The sequence below is a fragment of the Erpetoichthys calabaricus genome, chromosome 13, assembly GCF_900747795.2.
Source record: "Erpetoichthys calabaricus chromosome 13, fErpCal1.3, whole genome shotgun sequence".
Classification (NCBI taxonomy): Eukaryota; Metazoa; Chordata; class Cladistia; order Polypteriformes; family Polypteridae; genus Erpetoichthys; species Erpetoichthys calabaricus.
Window position 1 is genome coordinate 80087049 of NC_041406.2, and position 16535 is coordinate 80103583.

Here is a 16535-nt window from a genome sequence, read left to right on the forward strand (position 1 = left end):
TGAATTTGGCAGACGATTTATTCAGTCATGTTTGGACATAAAATTCAATACATACTAAATATTAATATACTGTATATAGGAGTGTGGCAGTCTCTGTGAAGATGCATGGTATTTGTGTTTTTGGGAGCTCCTTTATTAATTACACAGAACAAATAATTTAATGTTTCATTCAATCAGACAATGATATAAAACAGGAAGGCACCAATACCTCCAGACTTTTCTCTAACACCTCCAAATCCTCCTAAAACTCCTACCACTCCAGAACACAGAGCCTCTTCTTCCTCATGATGGTGCATTAGGACTAGGTTTCAGGTTTTTTATGTATTATAACACAGAAACATTTATTTAAAAAGAGAAGTTAACCATAGGAGTTTATATACAAGCCCTAAATCATGAGTAAATAAAGAGAAAGAAAAAATGCTACCGTCATCTGATGTAACAACAGAAATACTAAATGTTTTTTTCTACTTGTCCTCCAAACAAATCTGGAGGGGTTTACCAGGTCAGTCCACATTCAGTTCATTCACTTTATTGTCTAGAATTAAAAACTGGTTCACTTAAATCAAACACATTTGCTTTCATACAATGATTCAAATTTGTATTTCCCCAATATTTATAAAAGAGCTTTGCTGTGTCGCCATCATGCAACACCACCAACATTTATGTCAAAAGGATGTTTACTGTGGGAGGTGTCTCAAAAGCTACTGTTGGCTATTTCATACTTGATCATTATCTTTGTGTGTTTTTCTGCATGTGTAGTTCACCATAGTCATGTGACAACCAAAACCAATGATATAGACATAATAAACATGCCATTAGATGGTTCCATTTGGCAATTTGACACTCACAAGAAGCAGTGGAGGAGCATGCAGGGAACCACACCTTCTGAATAAGGACTTATGTAACTAAACACTTTAGTAGTCACAGTTTACACCCTGCTTTACCATCTATTGTGGCCAGATTCCTTTATTTGTGTACTTAGATCCTACACTGTTATGCAGATGTATTAATTGTATATAATTATATCTGAGATCTGTTAGAATGTTCTGTCAGAAATGTTCTATTCAGATTTAAACTGAATATAGTCATTTCTAATGATTTTTGAGAATTGTAGTTGCACCAGGTTTTGGTCCATGGAACTACAATAACTTTATATAACACAGCAATAAAAAAAGTTAAATATTGACAGTTGCCATCCATTTTTATTTTTCTCTTCTTCTATTTTGAAAATACAGATTTAAATTGTTTATGGGAAGGAGAATATGGCAAGAAAACAATATTTATGAGAACATTAACTGGGTATGTAGACGAGCATCTCTGTAGAATGTTTTTAAGATCTCATGGAGTCCACACCTTGATTGAATGATGCTGTTCAAGTAGACAAAGGTGGATGCAATCAGGTCAGGTCAGGTTGGGAAACACGCACTGGTACACCGCGTTGCTGCACCCATTACACAACGAAACACCTCAGGATCCTGGTTGCCAACCCCCAAGGCAGATACACAGCCCAGTCCCACCTTCTGGAAATAACCATCTATCTGCTGCAGTCAGGTGTTATGTCGGCATTCCCTTGGCCTGGTGCAGCCGCTCGGGTCCTCAGCCAGATCACCCTCAGGAAATCGCACCACATGGCCGTTGTGCCATAATTGATGCTCCCTCACAATGCGGGTAATGTGTCTCATTTGGGACTCCGTAAGCAACCACTCATTCGACACAAACCAGTGGTACCCAAGGATTCTCTGAAGAGACACAGTACTCAAGGAGTCCAGTCTTCATCTCAGGTTTCAAGGTAGCATCCATGTCTCACAGCCATATAGTAAAACAGGAAGCACCAGGACTCTAAAAACTTTGACCTTCGTTCTTTTGCACAGCGACCTCCTGATTCCCCATGCTCTCCCAATCCATCTAATGACTTCATAGGAAGAGTCACCAGAAACTTGAATGTCGCTGTCATGATAAGTAAACCTCTCAACAAGGTTGACACTCTCTCTGCAGACAGACACACTGTTGACGATTGTGTCCAAGAGGTCATTGAAAGCCTGGATCTTTGATTTTATCCAGGAAACTCGCAAGCTCAGACACATAGACTCCTCACTCAGTCTCTCGAGAGCCCCAATCAGTGCCTCAATTGACTTCACAAAGACATTTTGTTAAAGTATTTTATAGACTCTTCTGTTCTTTTTTATTTTATTATTCTATTTTTACTCTGTAGCACTTTGGGATTGCTAAAATATAAAGTGCAATATAAATAAAATTTATTATTATTATTATTATTATTAAGATCAGCAATTCTTCCTTCATGAACAGATGCAGCACAGCCTCTGGACTCCATGAACCCACCCAACACCCAGTCCATGCAAACACTGAAGAAAGTAGGAGCAGGAACACACCCCTGATGAACCCCAGAATCAACTGGGAAAAATGCAGAGGTTCTGCCTCCACTTTGCACAGCACTCACAGTACCAGTTTAGAGACTGGGGATAATTTTACAGCAACTTCGGGGGGATCAACTGAGTCAAACACTTTACGAAAATTGACAAAGAAACTCTGACAATATTCACATTTGCGTTTGATGAGACCCCTCAATGCTAAGATGTGGTCGATGGTTAGGCGTAAAACCAGACTGCTCCTATGGCTGGTAGGTGAGCAAATAATCACAGACCCCAAGAGCAGTGTTATCCTGTAGTTGCTGCAATACAGGTGATCACCCCTCCTTTACCAGATAGGGATATCCCATTTTCCAGTCAGTTGGGAATGATGCCTGTCTCCCAAATGGAAGGAAGAATAGCTTGCAATGCCAGGAGGACAGCCTTACCATCAGCCTGGAAAAGTTCACCCTGGATACCACAGATCCCTGCAGCCATTGACCATCAGGTGGTTCACCACCTGTGCAATCTCAGTGAGATTAGGTAGTTCACAGCTAATTGGAGGATGTCCAACGTCCTAGCCAGAGGATCAGCTTTAAGCAGCTGCTCAAAGTAGCCAGCATTCCATTCCATCACCTGTCCTGACTGCAACTCTCCAAGAATCAAATTCGGATGTGCATAATGTTTTGGTTACTTTGTAAGCAGGGTCACTAGACTATAGATGGTGTGTGACTTACTCACAGATTCCTCTAACAAATGCCTCCTTATCTGCTCTCAGAGCCCTCGCAGCCATCCTTCTCAGTTCCGGGTACAGATTGGAGTTGCCATCAAGCTGTGCAATGTGACTCCTCACGATGATGTCCAGGGTACCGTGCAACATGAAACACTACCTTCTGGGAACACTGATAACACCAACACAGCACTCAGCAACCTTCAGGAAGGACTCCCACATCACATTAGGATTGGCAGTCTCAGCCAAATCTGCAACTTCCTCACACAAACTGCATGCAGTATTAGAAGGATGACCATTTTACTCCATCAATAAGTTGTTTCATCGAAAAATGTATTAACTTTATATTTTTATTTCAGCAGATGTTAGCCCAATTTGTCGTGTCCACATTTGAAGGGGAGCTCATTTTAACAATTCATAATTAATATGGCCCACATCTGGATCAGATATAACATCTGATAAAAAGACACCATATAGTTTTCCAAATGCTGATTTTTGTATTTGGGCCAGATCTGCCATAGAGTCATTGTAGTACTGTAATTGATATGTGACAGAATTGGTCCCAATTTCAACCAAATTGTTTGTACTTGGTCCAGCTCTGAGCTGAACCTTGCCCAAGTAGATACATAGTGCTGATCTGTGCTGGATTTGTATGGTTGTGTAAAAGATACTGGACAAGGTCTGTGTGCATTATGATAGCATATGCAGGCCATATCTGGATCAGTGTCCATTTTTTTGTATGGTTAAGGTTCTTGGATTGTAGAACATGTTTTGCAAAGCGGTGTTAATTTTTTGAGTGGGGAGCAGAAAATGCATTGTTAACCTCAATTGCAAACTCATCAAATTTCAGTAAAATACATTCTGTACATTATGACAGGAGCAGTGTACATGGAATATTGTCAATTATATTATACTAGCCAACCCTCGTGGCTCCGCCTGCGTAGTAGTGAAACAGGCCAGTAAGGAAGGCCCTGCCCGGCTCCCCACTCCTGACGTTATGCTTTCCCCTCCCCTCGGCCCACAGCCTCTGTCTTGGATTAGTGCGAATATTTCACTCCTGCAAGCGAACTATGATTCTTAGCGCCACGAGAGAAGTCGCAAAATCATCCGGAATGTTCAAGCAAATTATAGAAAAAAAACCCCAATCTAAATCTGTTAAGTAGTTCTCTCGTGAAAAGCGGACAGACATACAGACATTGGATTTTATATATATAGAGAGATTAATCAGTGAACACCAAAAAACATTGACATTTGGAAATACAGCTTAATAGAATAAGAAAAAATAACAAAACAAAAACATGTTTATTCAAAAGAAAAAATGACATTCACATTATTTTACAAAATTAAAGTAAAACTAAAGGCACAAAATGCATTCAGTAAGTAACACATAAGAGTTGAGTGCAGTAAGGCACAATTTTATTATAACCCCAGAGGAGCCACACAATGAGAATCATAAAGCTGTTATATTTAGTTATACTTCAGGCAAGAATGGAATCAAAGTTCATTTTTTAAATAATGGATGTCTACATTTTAAACCTCAAAAACCTACAAGTCAAAATAGGGGTGATATAAAATAAAACAAAACAGTATTTAAATAGAAATCGTCTATTTACCATGTACATGATTTACAAGTTAAGAAAACACATTTCAAAGAATAACTGAAACTGTCATATTTTGCATTATTATACATATGTAAAAACACAATATACCATTTTTGGTTTCCTTGTCAACAAAATGCTCCACTTTTTCTATACTGTTTCTGTGCAAGCTTAACTTTTGCCCATATAGCGTAAATCATTCAAGAGTTGCAATTTTGTTAAAATATTAACATATTTTGACATATTATAGGTAGGCTCCCTTTATGTTTTGGGTTTAATTGATTTCAAAAGTAAAACTATTTTTTTATGGTTATGGATGTGATTTACTGTATGTAATATAGAGATATAAAATATATTTATACTACTATACACATCCATTTCTGAAGATAAAAATGTATGTCATTTTGAAATTTTATTAGATCATAAAATAACTTTGGAAGTGGTCAATTACATATAATAATGTACACCAAGGCCACACTGTTTTAAAGAGCAAATGGGCATTATGTTTGATGTCTACTTTCACAGTTAAAATTAAACAGAATGATTAACTCATCCACTCATTCTTCAGTAATCTGCAACAAATTGTTAAATACATATATACATATACATGTGAAGTAGGGGATGAATAATTTGAAAAGAAAATTAAAATCTGAATTTAAAAATAGTAATTTTTAATTAAAAGAATTTCCTATGCATGAAAAGACTGTATGTGGATTTTAATTTGGATGTAATTTTAATATCTCCTTCAAATTGTATTCTTCTGAGTGAAGTCCAGTCATCAGCAGCGTGTGTTAGTTAAAATCTGTAACAGCAATCATTAGCTCTTTGTTACTTCAAATGGTACTGCACCTGAAAAGAAATACACTCATGAAGTACATGTAGTAACACTGTAGGGTATTAATTTATTTTAATTAATACTAATAACTGACCTTCCCATTTTTTAATGCAATTCAATAAGTAAGTAATAGGTCAGCCAGAGCTTATCCCTGTAGAAATGAGCCACAAGACAGAAGCAAAATGTTTAAAGGACATGGTAGGACAATACAATTAAGTTGAATTTAGAGCTACCAGTAGTTTTGAATGTGAAAAACACTGAGTATTCAAGGAAGGTGTTACAGTCCAAAAGTATAATTGCATTTTTGAGATCATTTTTTATTTTGTTTATATTCATATTTCTGACTGTTGTACACAGTGCCAACCCTAGTCAAACTGGGGCCTCAAGTAGAATGTTCTTGTCGACCGCACCCTACTCTGAATCCACTACATTAGTGTTTCTTGTATCATAAATAAACCAGTAACGACATACTGCATGATAACGTGCAGTGAATACACTTGACTTGAGCATTCATAGTTTTCATCCTCTTTCTCTGTATGTTTACCATTCGTTTGCTCAGAGGTTGATCCACTTGCTGCTTCCTGAGCAGCTCTTCTTTTCTCCACCCTAGTGGCCCGCTTCTTCTCTTATGTATTCGGCATCTTTTCGCAGTAAAACTGATTAAGTCAGTGTTTGTGTTGCAATTACTTAGTACATTTTTCTTAATTTTTCACTTAAGCTGGCACTTAAGTCTTCAATCTGCCTCAAGAATGATTTAAGATATGAAGAGGTAGAGGAAGTGATGGCGAAGGTGGTAGGGATGAGAACGGTGACCATATACATGCGTTGCACGGCCTCCCTACTACAGAGAGTTGATTCTACAACAAAATTAAATAAAAATAAAAAGAGTAGTAAAAGTCATCACCCTGAAAGCGGACAGTAGAGGTCATGTAGTATATGTGTAACAAATTTCAGGTAAATAGGTTTGTGAGCTACAGGTGATTTAAAATCCTGGACAGAAAAATGGACTGCCACGGTAGCGTATTTTATATATATATATATATACTGTATATACAGTACTGTGCAAAAGTGTGGTGTGAAAAAATGCTGTAAACAAAGAATGCTTTCAAAAATGGAAGCATTAATCATTTATTTTCATCAATCAACAAAATGCTGTGAATGAACAAAAGAGAAATCTAAATCAAATCAATATTTGGTGTGACTACCCTTTGCCTTCAAAACAGCATCAATTCTTCTAGGTACACTTCCACACAGTTTTTGAAGGAACTCGGCAGGTAGGTTGTTCCAAACATCTTGGAGAACTAACCACAGATCTTCTGTGGATGTAGACTTCCTCACATCCTTCTGTCTCTTCAAGTAATCCCAGACACACTCGATGTTGTTGAGATCATTGCTCTGTGGGGGCCATACCATCACTTCCAGGACTTCTTGTTCTTCTTTACACTGAAGATAGTTCTTAATGACTTTGGCTGTATGTTTGGGGTCGTTGTCCTGCTGCAGAATAAATTTGAGGCCAATCATATGCCTACCTGATGGTATTGCGTGATGGATAAGTATCTGCCTGTATTTCTCAGCATTGAGAACACCATTAATCCTGACCAAATCTCCAACTCCATTTGCAGAAATGCAGCCCCCAAACGTTCAAGGAACCTCCACCATGCTTCAATGTTGCCTGCAGACTCTCATTATTGTACCGCTCTCCAGCCCTTCGACGAACAAACTGCCTTCTGCTACAGCCAGAATTTAAAATTTTGACTCATCAGTCCAGAGCACCTGCTGCCATTTTTCTGCACCCTAATTCCTATGTTTTCGTGCATACTTGAATCGCTTGTCCTTGTTTCCAAGTCGGAGGTATGGGTTTTTGGCTGCAACTCTTCCATGAAGACCACTTCTGGCCAGACTTCTCCGGAGAGTAGATGGGTGTACCTGGGTCCCACTGGTTTCTGCCAGTTCTGAGCTGATGGCACTGCTGGACATCTTCCGACTTCGAAGGGTAATAAGCTTGATGTCTTTCATCTGCTGCACTAAGTTTCCTTGGCCGACCACTGCGTCTACGATCCTCAATGTTGCCCGTTTCTTTGTGCTTCTTCAAAAAAGCTTGAACAGCACATCTTGAAACCCCAGTCTGCTTTGAAATCTTTGTCTGGGAGAGACCTGTTATAGTTATGAACGTCTACATGTACTGTAACATATTTTAGGTGGGGCTAGATTGTCAGCTGGTCTAGATGAGCCAGGCATCAAAATGTTGTGAATGCTTATCTTCTCTAGACATTGTCTATTTAGTTAAATTGTGTTTCCTTCATTTTTGTTTTCTTATTTTTCATTTATGAGAATTATAAAAACAAAATACTGTATAATAATAATTTCTTTTCACTTACATTCTTATGTATGTATGCAAACTACATGGTGTTGCATTTTCTGTTATGGTTTTTTATTTAGAAATTAGTGTATGTGCCCCAAATATGTCTCTGCCATTAAATGCATATAAGAATAAACTGAGTAGTATTGAATACAATTGATAAAGAGCAGTACCTTAGCACAGCGGTAAGTGCTGCTACTTCATATACAGATTTCAAAGTCAGAGTAAGTGAATTAAGCATTGTCTCACTGTTTTACAAGATTCATTCTGGTTCTTCTGGTTTCTGGCACATCCCAAAAAGATTCATACAAATGCAATGATCGGTTCCTTTTTTGGGACAATATTTTTATTTGAGTTTAGCAATAAATAATAAAGGATTAGAAAAAATAACTAATCATCAATAAAGCTCAAATTGCCAACAAAAGAACGATCAAGAAACAATGGAACAAGAGTATAAAACCTACCCCACCCAGTGCCAGATTGTCCACTCTAAATTCTGAATTGACCAATGTGTGTGTGTGTGTGTATGTGTGTGTGTGAGAGAGAGAGCTCTGCTCCTTCCAGGGTGTGGGAAAAAAACTAAATGGTCCAAATAGATAGATTTTTAAAAATTTAAGTACAGACCTGTAAATACCTGGGAGTGCAGCTGGATAACAAATTAGACTGGACTGCCAATACTGATTCTCTGTGCAAGAGAGGACAGAGCCGGCTCTACTTCCTTAGAAGACTGGCATCCTTAAACATCTGCAATAAGATGCTGCAGATGTTCTATCAGACGGTTGTGGTGAGCGCCCTCTTCTACACGGTGGTGTGCTGGGGAGGCAGCATAAAGAAGAGGGACGCCTCACGCCTGCACAAACTGGTGAGGAAGGCAGGCTCTATTGTTGGCATGGAGCTGGACAGTTCTGACATCTGTGGCAGAGCGATGGGCGCTCAGCAGGCTCCTATCAATTATGGAGAATCCACTGCATCCACTTAATAGTGTCATCTCCAGACAGAGGAGCAGCTTCAGTGACAGACTGATATCACTGTCCTGCTCCACTGACAGATTGAGGAAATTGTACCTCCCCCAAACTATGCGACTCTTCAATTCTACACGCGGGGGTAAACGTTAACATTTTTCAAAGTTATTGTCTGTTTTTACCTGCATTTTTATTACTCTTTAATTTAATATTGTTTTTTGTATCAGTATGCTGCTGCTGGAGTATGTGAATTTCCCCCTGGGATTAATAAAGTTATCTATCTATCTATCTATCTATCTATCTATCTATCTATCTATCTATCTATCTATCTATCTATCTATCTATCTATCTATCTATCTATCTATCTATCTATCTATCTATCTATCTATCTATCTATCTATCTATCTATCTATCTATCTATCTATCTATCTGAGTTGAGTTAATATCTTTATTTATGGGTGGAATAAAAAAGAATAGTCAAATAACAAGCAAAGACCTGGTACAATATACATGAAGATTTACTGTAGGATATTGTGTTAAAACCAACATACTAAAGTAAATTTAAAGGTAAAAAAATCAAAGTGTTTAACCTTAAGTTTTCCCTACAAATATTTATTTTCCATTTTGACTGAATATCACAGTAAAGAGGTCTTAAAGTTTGGATAGATGGCTGTGTGTGCTTCCTTCCTTTAAAATGCAGTTGTGCCATGTTACAGTGTGCTGTGGCGCATCTGAAACTTCAAATGCCAATGTCCGTTTGAAAAACACACAGAACAGTAAAATATTTCAAAAAACCAAATGAAGATCAATGTGATATTGAAAACAGGACTGGAGCCTGGCACATTCAAAATGACCAAGGATTGTCACAACCCTTTAATTGAAAAGTATGTAAAGAAAAATATTTAGAAATTGTTGTGAAAGTGTGTTTTGACGTTATGAACGTGCATTTTGATTCTTATTGTGGAACAAAATACATTTATTCTTTCTCACTTCATTCTCAAACTTTGCTTAAATTCTATTCAGAATTGATGGGGGTATAGAAATGCAAAGTGTTATATTAAAAATGTGTTTAGAAAGCAGAACTGACCTTTGTGCTACAGAAAGCCCCAGAGAATCCTGGACGACAAAAACATCTGTTAGGATACACACATCTGCCCCCAAACAAACATTTATTGTGACATATTGCTGTGAAAAAAAAAGGGGCAGGTTAGCATCTTACGTTTATAAAAAGTTCTAAATTACTCAATTTATTAGAACATGCTCACAGCTTACGTGTTTGGCATTGTAGCCCTTCCCATCCAGCTGGACAGTGACATGTATTGGGTCCCACACATTCTCCACCATTTTTACACTTCTGTAAACAAATGGCTGACAGAAAAAGATAAATCAAATTACTCTTTTTGCTGCTGCTCTCTTACACTGTAGCAATTTCATGGGTTGGCCCTAGGTTCTGCCCATGGCCCCTCTCCTTTCATCCTCTTTAGCCTAACATAATTGTGCTGTACTCCATGTTGTGTTTCACCCATTATTTTAGTTATATTCAGTCATGTGGAGATCCTTAATTACGGTTATGCTTCCTGCTTGACTGTTTCCCTGATTGGCTAAATAAGTAATAATTTCAAAGCATTTGTTTTGTAGGTGGGATTCTGGACATTAAAGAGGAGAACAATAGAAGTATTTTGTTTTCTTTGAATTGTTCTAGTATAAGCTTTTGGATATTTATGCAGTTTCTTCTGTTCCTTAGATTTCAAGTTTTGGTAATTCTGTTTGTTTCATCATGCTTCAGGTTTAGATTTACTATGTAACTTTTTTGTAGCAATGGGGCAGATAAAGCCCCAAAAAGCTTTTGAAGCTTCTTTCTGATTGTGCTGTAAAACAAAACATAAAGTTTTGGTCCTTCATAAACAATAAAATCTGATGCTTTGCAGAAATTATAGCAGTCATGAGCTTGAGACAGCGGAAGAAACATGCATATAACATGTGCACTAAAATTCTAAGAACACTCTGTGTGTTCACTTTGATCTTCTGATATTCATAGTGCCATTAAAATATTGCAATAACTGTACATGTAAGTATGTGCAACAATTTTCTACAGTAAAATTATGTTTAAATGTGGTGTCCTAAAGATGTAATTTGTTGCCATGATAGCAAACATCATAAACAATTTTAAGCCACACCTGATTCCAAATTATGTGACAACATTTTCATGTGAGGAGATTTTTGCTATGAGGCAATGTGAAAGATTAATATTTTCCCTTCAGTGTTAGGGATTGGCTCCAGCAGACCCCCGTAACCCTGTGTTCGGATTCAGCGGGTTGGAAAATGGATGGATGGATAGTATTAAGGGGCAAAGAGAATCATAATGGGTTTAGGCAATGTCCCTACCATATTAATGAAACATTATAAGTTCCAGGTTGGGACTCCATATTTAATTCAGTATCATCTGTATAAATGTATAAAATATGGCTTGCAGTTCCATGTCCACTTTTATAGCACATGTGAAACCATTGCTGATGTTTAAAGCTTTGGACATCATCAATCACATGGTAATGAGAGTTTGAAATAACATTGTGTTGACTAAGTGTGCTTCACAAAAGTGACTCAAACTTCAAAGCCAGTTTTTGTTCTAAATTTGAGGAATACCTAAATTGTAATTAGTTCTGGTCTCTCTTCGTTGGCTGCCTCTAAAATACAGGTTACAGTTTGCAGTTTTATTATTTGTCTTTAAAGCACTCAGTGTGGTTTGGGAACATGTTATATTATAGACCTCCTTCACTCCTACTCCATCTCTAGGCCTTTGAGATCATCTGATCAAAAAGTTCTGTCCATTCCCTAGTCTCGACTGAAGTTAAAGGGTGATCATGCTTTTCTTTGGATCTATCTATCTATCTATCTATCTATCTATCTATCTATCTATCTATCTATCTATCTATCTATCTATCTATCTATCTATCTATCTATCTATCTATCTATCTATCTATCTATCTATCTATCTATCTATCTATCTATCTATCTATCTATATGTACAGCACTTTGCTCATCATTTGTTGTTTTTAAATGTGATTTATAAATATTGATTGATATTAAGATTATTGGGAATCCTATTCTTCTTTTTTTTTATTATTATATTGACATTTGTTTTTCTTTTTCAGTTACTCACAATTATTCCCCAAGCAAAGAACTTCATTTTTCTAGTTTCTTGTCTTTTCATTATTCTACAAACCTTGTTAATTATGTATACTGCCATAGTTCCTGAAACATTTATTTCGGTTACCATTAAGGTCTCTGAATTTCCTTCAATTAAACCCACAATATTTATGTTAAGTGAGATATCACTAAGGGGCTTGCTGTTAGATGTGGCTTTAATTAAGTACAGTCTTACAGGTGGTCTAGGGGTTCAGCATGTGATAAACAAATGGCAAAAGTGGGGTAAAGTGCAGTTAATTGTTTGCCATGTTTGGAATTGTTATCTCTTAAGTAAATATGTTTGTTGAAATTTAAGAAAGTAGACCACAACTATTTTAGCTCTTTATTGGCTGTAATAAATCCTGAATAAGGTTAGGAGGACAAAGGTGCAATGTTTCTCCAAATTGGCTGCAAACACCATTTAATATCCTAGAGGCCTCCTGTACTGCATATTGATATTCTTAGGGACCAAGAAGGACAAGACCATTATTTTCCTAATTACACTAGCATTTTTCAATTATTTTAAAAGAAACATTTGCTTTTATTTGATACTCCATCCATCCATCCATCCATTTTCCAACCCGCTGAATCCGAACACAGGGTCACGGGGGTCTGCTGGAGCCAATCCCAGCCAACACAGGGCACAAGGCAGGGAACCAATCCCGGGCAGGGTGCCAACCCACCGCAGGACACACACAAACACACCCACACACCCGCCTTTTAAAAATGATTCACTTTATTTTTTTGTTACACTTCTTATTGCAACCCTTTGTTTTATTTATTTTACTAATATTTTTGCCATTTTTCATGTTCTGTCACCTTCTTTTATTTCTTAGACCATTCAGGACAGTCTGCTTTAATGACAAAATAAACTACGAGATTAAATTTCCACTTTAATCACAAAATAGACCTTTTCACTGTGTCCCTATTTTTTTTTTTCCTCTGTGGCTTGAATACGCTGCTGTACATTCTAATGCTGTTGTGAAAGTGCCAAAAAAAAAAAAAAAAGACAGCACCAAAGATGGTGTGTGAGACTTTTAAAATGTATCATGTTATTACGTTGGGGAATATGTGATGCTTGAATATAATTGCACAACAAATGCATTTTGCTTCACCACATTCATCAAACATCGAAGCATACACATCAATCCTGTAGGATCTTCAAAACGGCTTGATGTCGCATGTTTATAGTAAACACAGACTGTGATCACACTGCACCCCATTACCCCCCCCCCCCCCCCCATTTTTGGCTGGCACTGCAACCTGTGCACGTGTTGCGTTAATTTCTGAGGACATGCTCAGAGGATGCATCAAATGAATGCTGAGAATGCGTGGCGGCCATGATGTGTGTGCGTGTACACGTTCAGAGCATGAAGTATAAACTGGCCCTAATGGTGAAAGAGTGGAGACAGCCCACAGTTTCAGATTCTTGGGAGTCTGCATCAGCCAGGACCAGTCATGGACAACAAATAAGACAGCAATGACCAGGAACGGTCTTTAGAGGCTTCACTTTCTGAGGAGAATGAAAAAAGCATAACTCCCACATCAGTTGCTACTTAACTTATACATGTGTACCATAGAGTCTCTCATCACGTACAGCATTACAGAGTGGTACTCTGGCCGCAATCTGAGAACAGGAAGGCCCTCCAGCATATCATCAAAATGGCTCAGAGAATTACTGGTACTCACCTACCATCACTGGAAGATATCTTCACTACCTGGTGCAACCTACCCTGGCCGTAGCATTTTCACTCCTCTGCCCTCTGGTAGGTGCTTCAAAACCCTCCATGCCTGCACTACCAGGCTGAAGAACAGCTTCTACCCCAAAGCAATCAGCCTATTAAATGCACAGCAATTACTGCCTCTTCCTATAACCGAAACTACCACTGATTGAACTGAACTTCTGCATCAACCCCACACAGTTACATATTTGTACATGACCCTTGTGGAACTCATGACCACTACACTGACTGTAATTCTCACTGTGACTTCATTTATCATTTATTTATGCTTACATATTTACCTTTACTTTTATTGCATACTAGCTGTAGAAGCCTGCGCTGTAAAAAGCCTGGGCTCCTAGAAACCATGGATTCTGGCACTTCAATCATTCAGTCACATTGGTTGTGCATTAGCGGTTCCTTCTCAGTTTTGTTTTGCCGATGCACTCGCCTTCGTTGTCTATCAGCGGCTAAATGAAGTTTTGCTCTCCTCAGAGGTTTTGTTTTGCCAGTATGTTTGCCTTGCTTGTTTATCATTGACGGCGGTTTCACTTTGGCAACAGAGTCGTTTTCTTTGCTCTTCATGCTGTAGCCTCGCACTTTCAGGCTGCCCTGCACTTCTGGGATGTGTTGACAGACAGATACACACACACATGTAGATGTTTATATATAACATTTACCTTTATTTAATTTAATGTTTACTTTTAAATTTGTGTTTCTTGTAGTTAAATGCCTCCTCTTATATACCTTTATCTAAGGCATCTAGAGACTTGTTCCAAATAATATTTTATTGTATTGTGCAGTGGCAATAAAGGTATCTTACATCTTCTATTTATCTGCATGTCTACAACACGGTATGTAGGTGTGATCAAATAAAGATGAGGTCTAATATCCCAAATGATTTTAAAAGTGGTGTTTTATTTAAACTTTCTCAGACTGTGTATGACTACATATTCATTTGAATTCAATTAGAACACTAATCGCAGTACAATTTACCCACAATACAGTACATAAGCATTTTACTTATTTAAATACCTAGAAAAATCAAATATTTCTGGTAAAGGTAGGAAAGGTATACTTACGAATGTTGCATCGTTTCCCTTTCCATCCCGAGGAGCAGGAGCAAACATTCGGTCCTACACACTTTCCACCATTCATGCACACTGGATCACAGACACCTGTGAACAATGAAATGCATTTTATACTGACAATCATATTCTTGTACTGTTCAACTCAGTGTCAGCATTCATTACAATAAAAGGTATTCAACATTGCACCTTGATATCTAGGTTCCAGTCAGTTTTTTGGCATCATCAGTATCTGTGAATTTTATAAACCTCTTCTGAATAGCATACAGTTTGCAAAGAAAAAGCATGGGAGAAATCAGCAGCACATTAGTGGCTTCTCTACACAGTATACTGTAATTGTACACATTTGATGAAAGCTACACAGCCGGAAAATTATGTCTGTTGCCTTTTTTTCTCTTCAGTATGGAAATAACCTTTTTTTTCTTCTGGAGATGCATGCTAATGCAGCCCTTTACTAGGTCTAATGTCTATTGACTGAAAATAATCTAATTATCACTTAAGCCTTCTTTCTACTATCAACCAAAAAAAAAACAAAAAGAAAGGAGAAAGAGGGCAAAGAATGTTTCCCAATGTCCATGGAACTGACCGTAAAATCCCTAAAGCACAGCTGGTTTTTGCTGTACTGTATATGTAGAGCCGCTGGCATATTGGCAATGCCTCAAGAAGACTGCTTGTGAAATTGCAGTCACAGATCCAATGCAGTTTGTGACATTATGCCCTTGTCAAGCCTGCACTCAAACCTTCATAACAATGCATTTTGTTTGTAAACATCCAATATTTTGTGCAAAATTTTTTTATGCAAAGTAGACAAATATGGTCTAGTGCTGGTGAAGTGCAAGCACTTCAAGTGCTGAAAACAAATTGGAAACTTTGAAAACAAAGTATAATGGCAAAAAAACTGAAACTAGATTAAAATTAATGCTAAGAACAATTTGTAATTACATATTTTTAAACTTTATATCCAGGCAACATTGGAATCGACAGGTTTCTCTAAATAATGTAAGTGTTTCAATTACTATCTGTTTTTAATTGAGTTTCTCCACCCTACCAGGAAGACATGGCAGCACTTGAAGTTGTGCAGAAGAGAGCAACCAAGTGCATCCCAGGACTGAGAGAATTAAACCCATTTAGTCTTGAGCAGATGACACTGCATGGGACCTAATCCAGGCTTTCAAAATTCACAAAAGCATTGATAAAGTACATCCAGCAAAATTATTTCAACTTAATAGTGAATCACACAGTTGAGGACACCATTGGAAATTAAGGGGACATGTTTTGAAAGCTGAAACCAGAAAGCACTGCTTTATGCAAAGGGTTGCAGGAATCTGAAACAAACTACCGAGAAGTATCTGAGATATTGGAACAGCTTAGCTATTAGCTAAACAAACAAGCTTGACGGACTGAATGGTTTCCCTTCATTTTGTCATATTTTTATGTTTTTATGTAATCGTGCTGGACCACAGATACCACGTATTCTGGTGAACCTTAAAGTCTCTTAACAGTATTTTCCCTTTTTGTTCATATATTGTATATTCTATGAATACTCTCACGGTATATTTTGAAAATCCTAAAGTAAAGTACAAAATTATTCCACACTATTGGGCACGTCCATGTCTTTTTGTAGTAACATGACAGCTACCACAATATCATGTACACTTTCAAAGAATGGTCTTATTGTTGATTAACACTG

General features: G+C 37.5%; 1 protein-coding gene across 1 annotated transcript in view; it reads right to left on the reverse strand.

Moving 5' to 3' along the window:
* Nucleotides 1-5348: 5348 nt before the first annotated feature.
* Nucleotides 5349-16535, reverse strand: part of vwde (von Willebrand factor D and EGF domains) — a 114194-nt gene continuing 103007 nt past the window's right edge. The window contains 4 exon segments of the mRNA XM_028817157.2: nucleotides 5349-5543; nucleotides 9938-10035; nucleotides 10123-10218; nucleotides 14840-14935. Coding sequence (XP_028672990.1) covers nucleotides 5523-5543; nucleotides 9938-10035; nucleotides 10123-10218; nucleotides 14840-14935 — 311 coding nt within the window. The 3' untranslated portion in view covers nucleotides 5349-5522.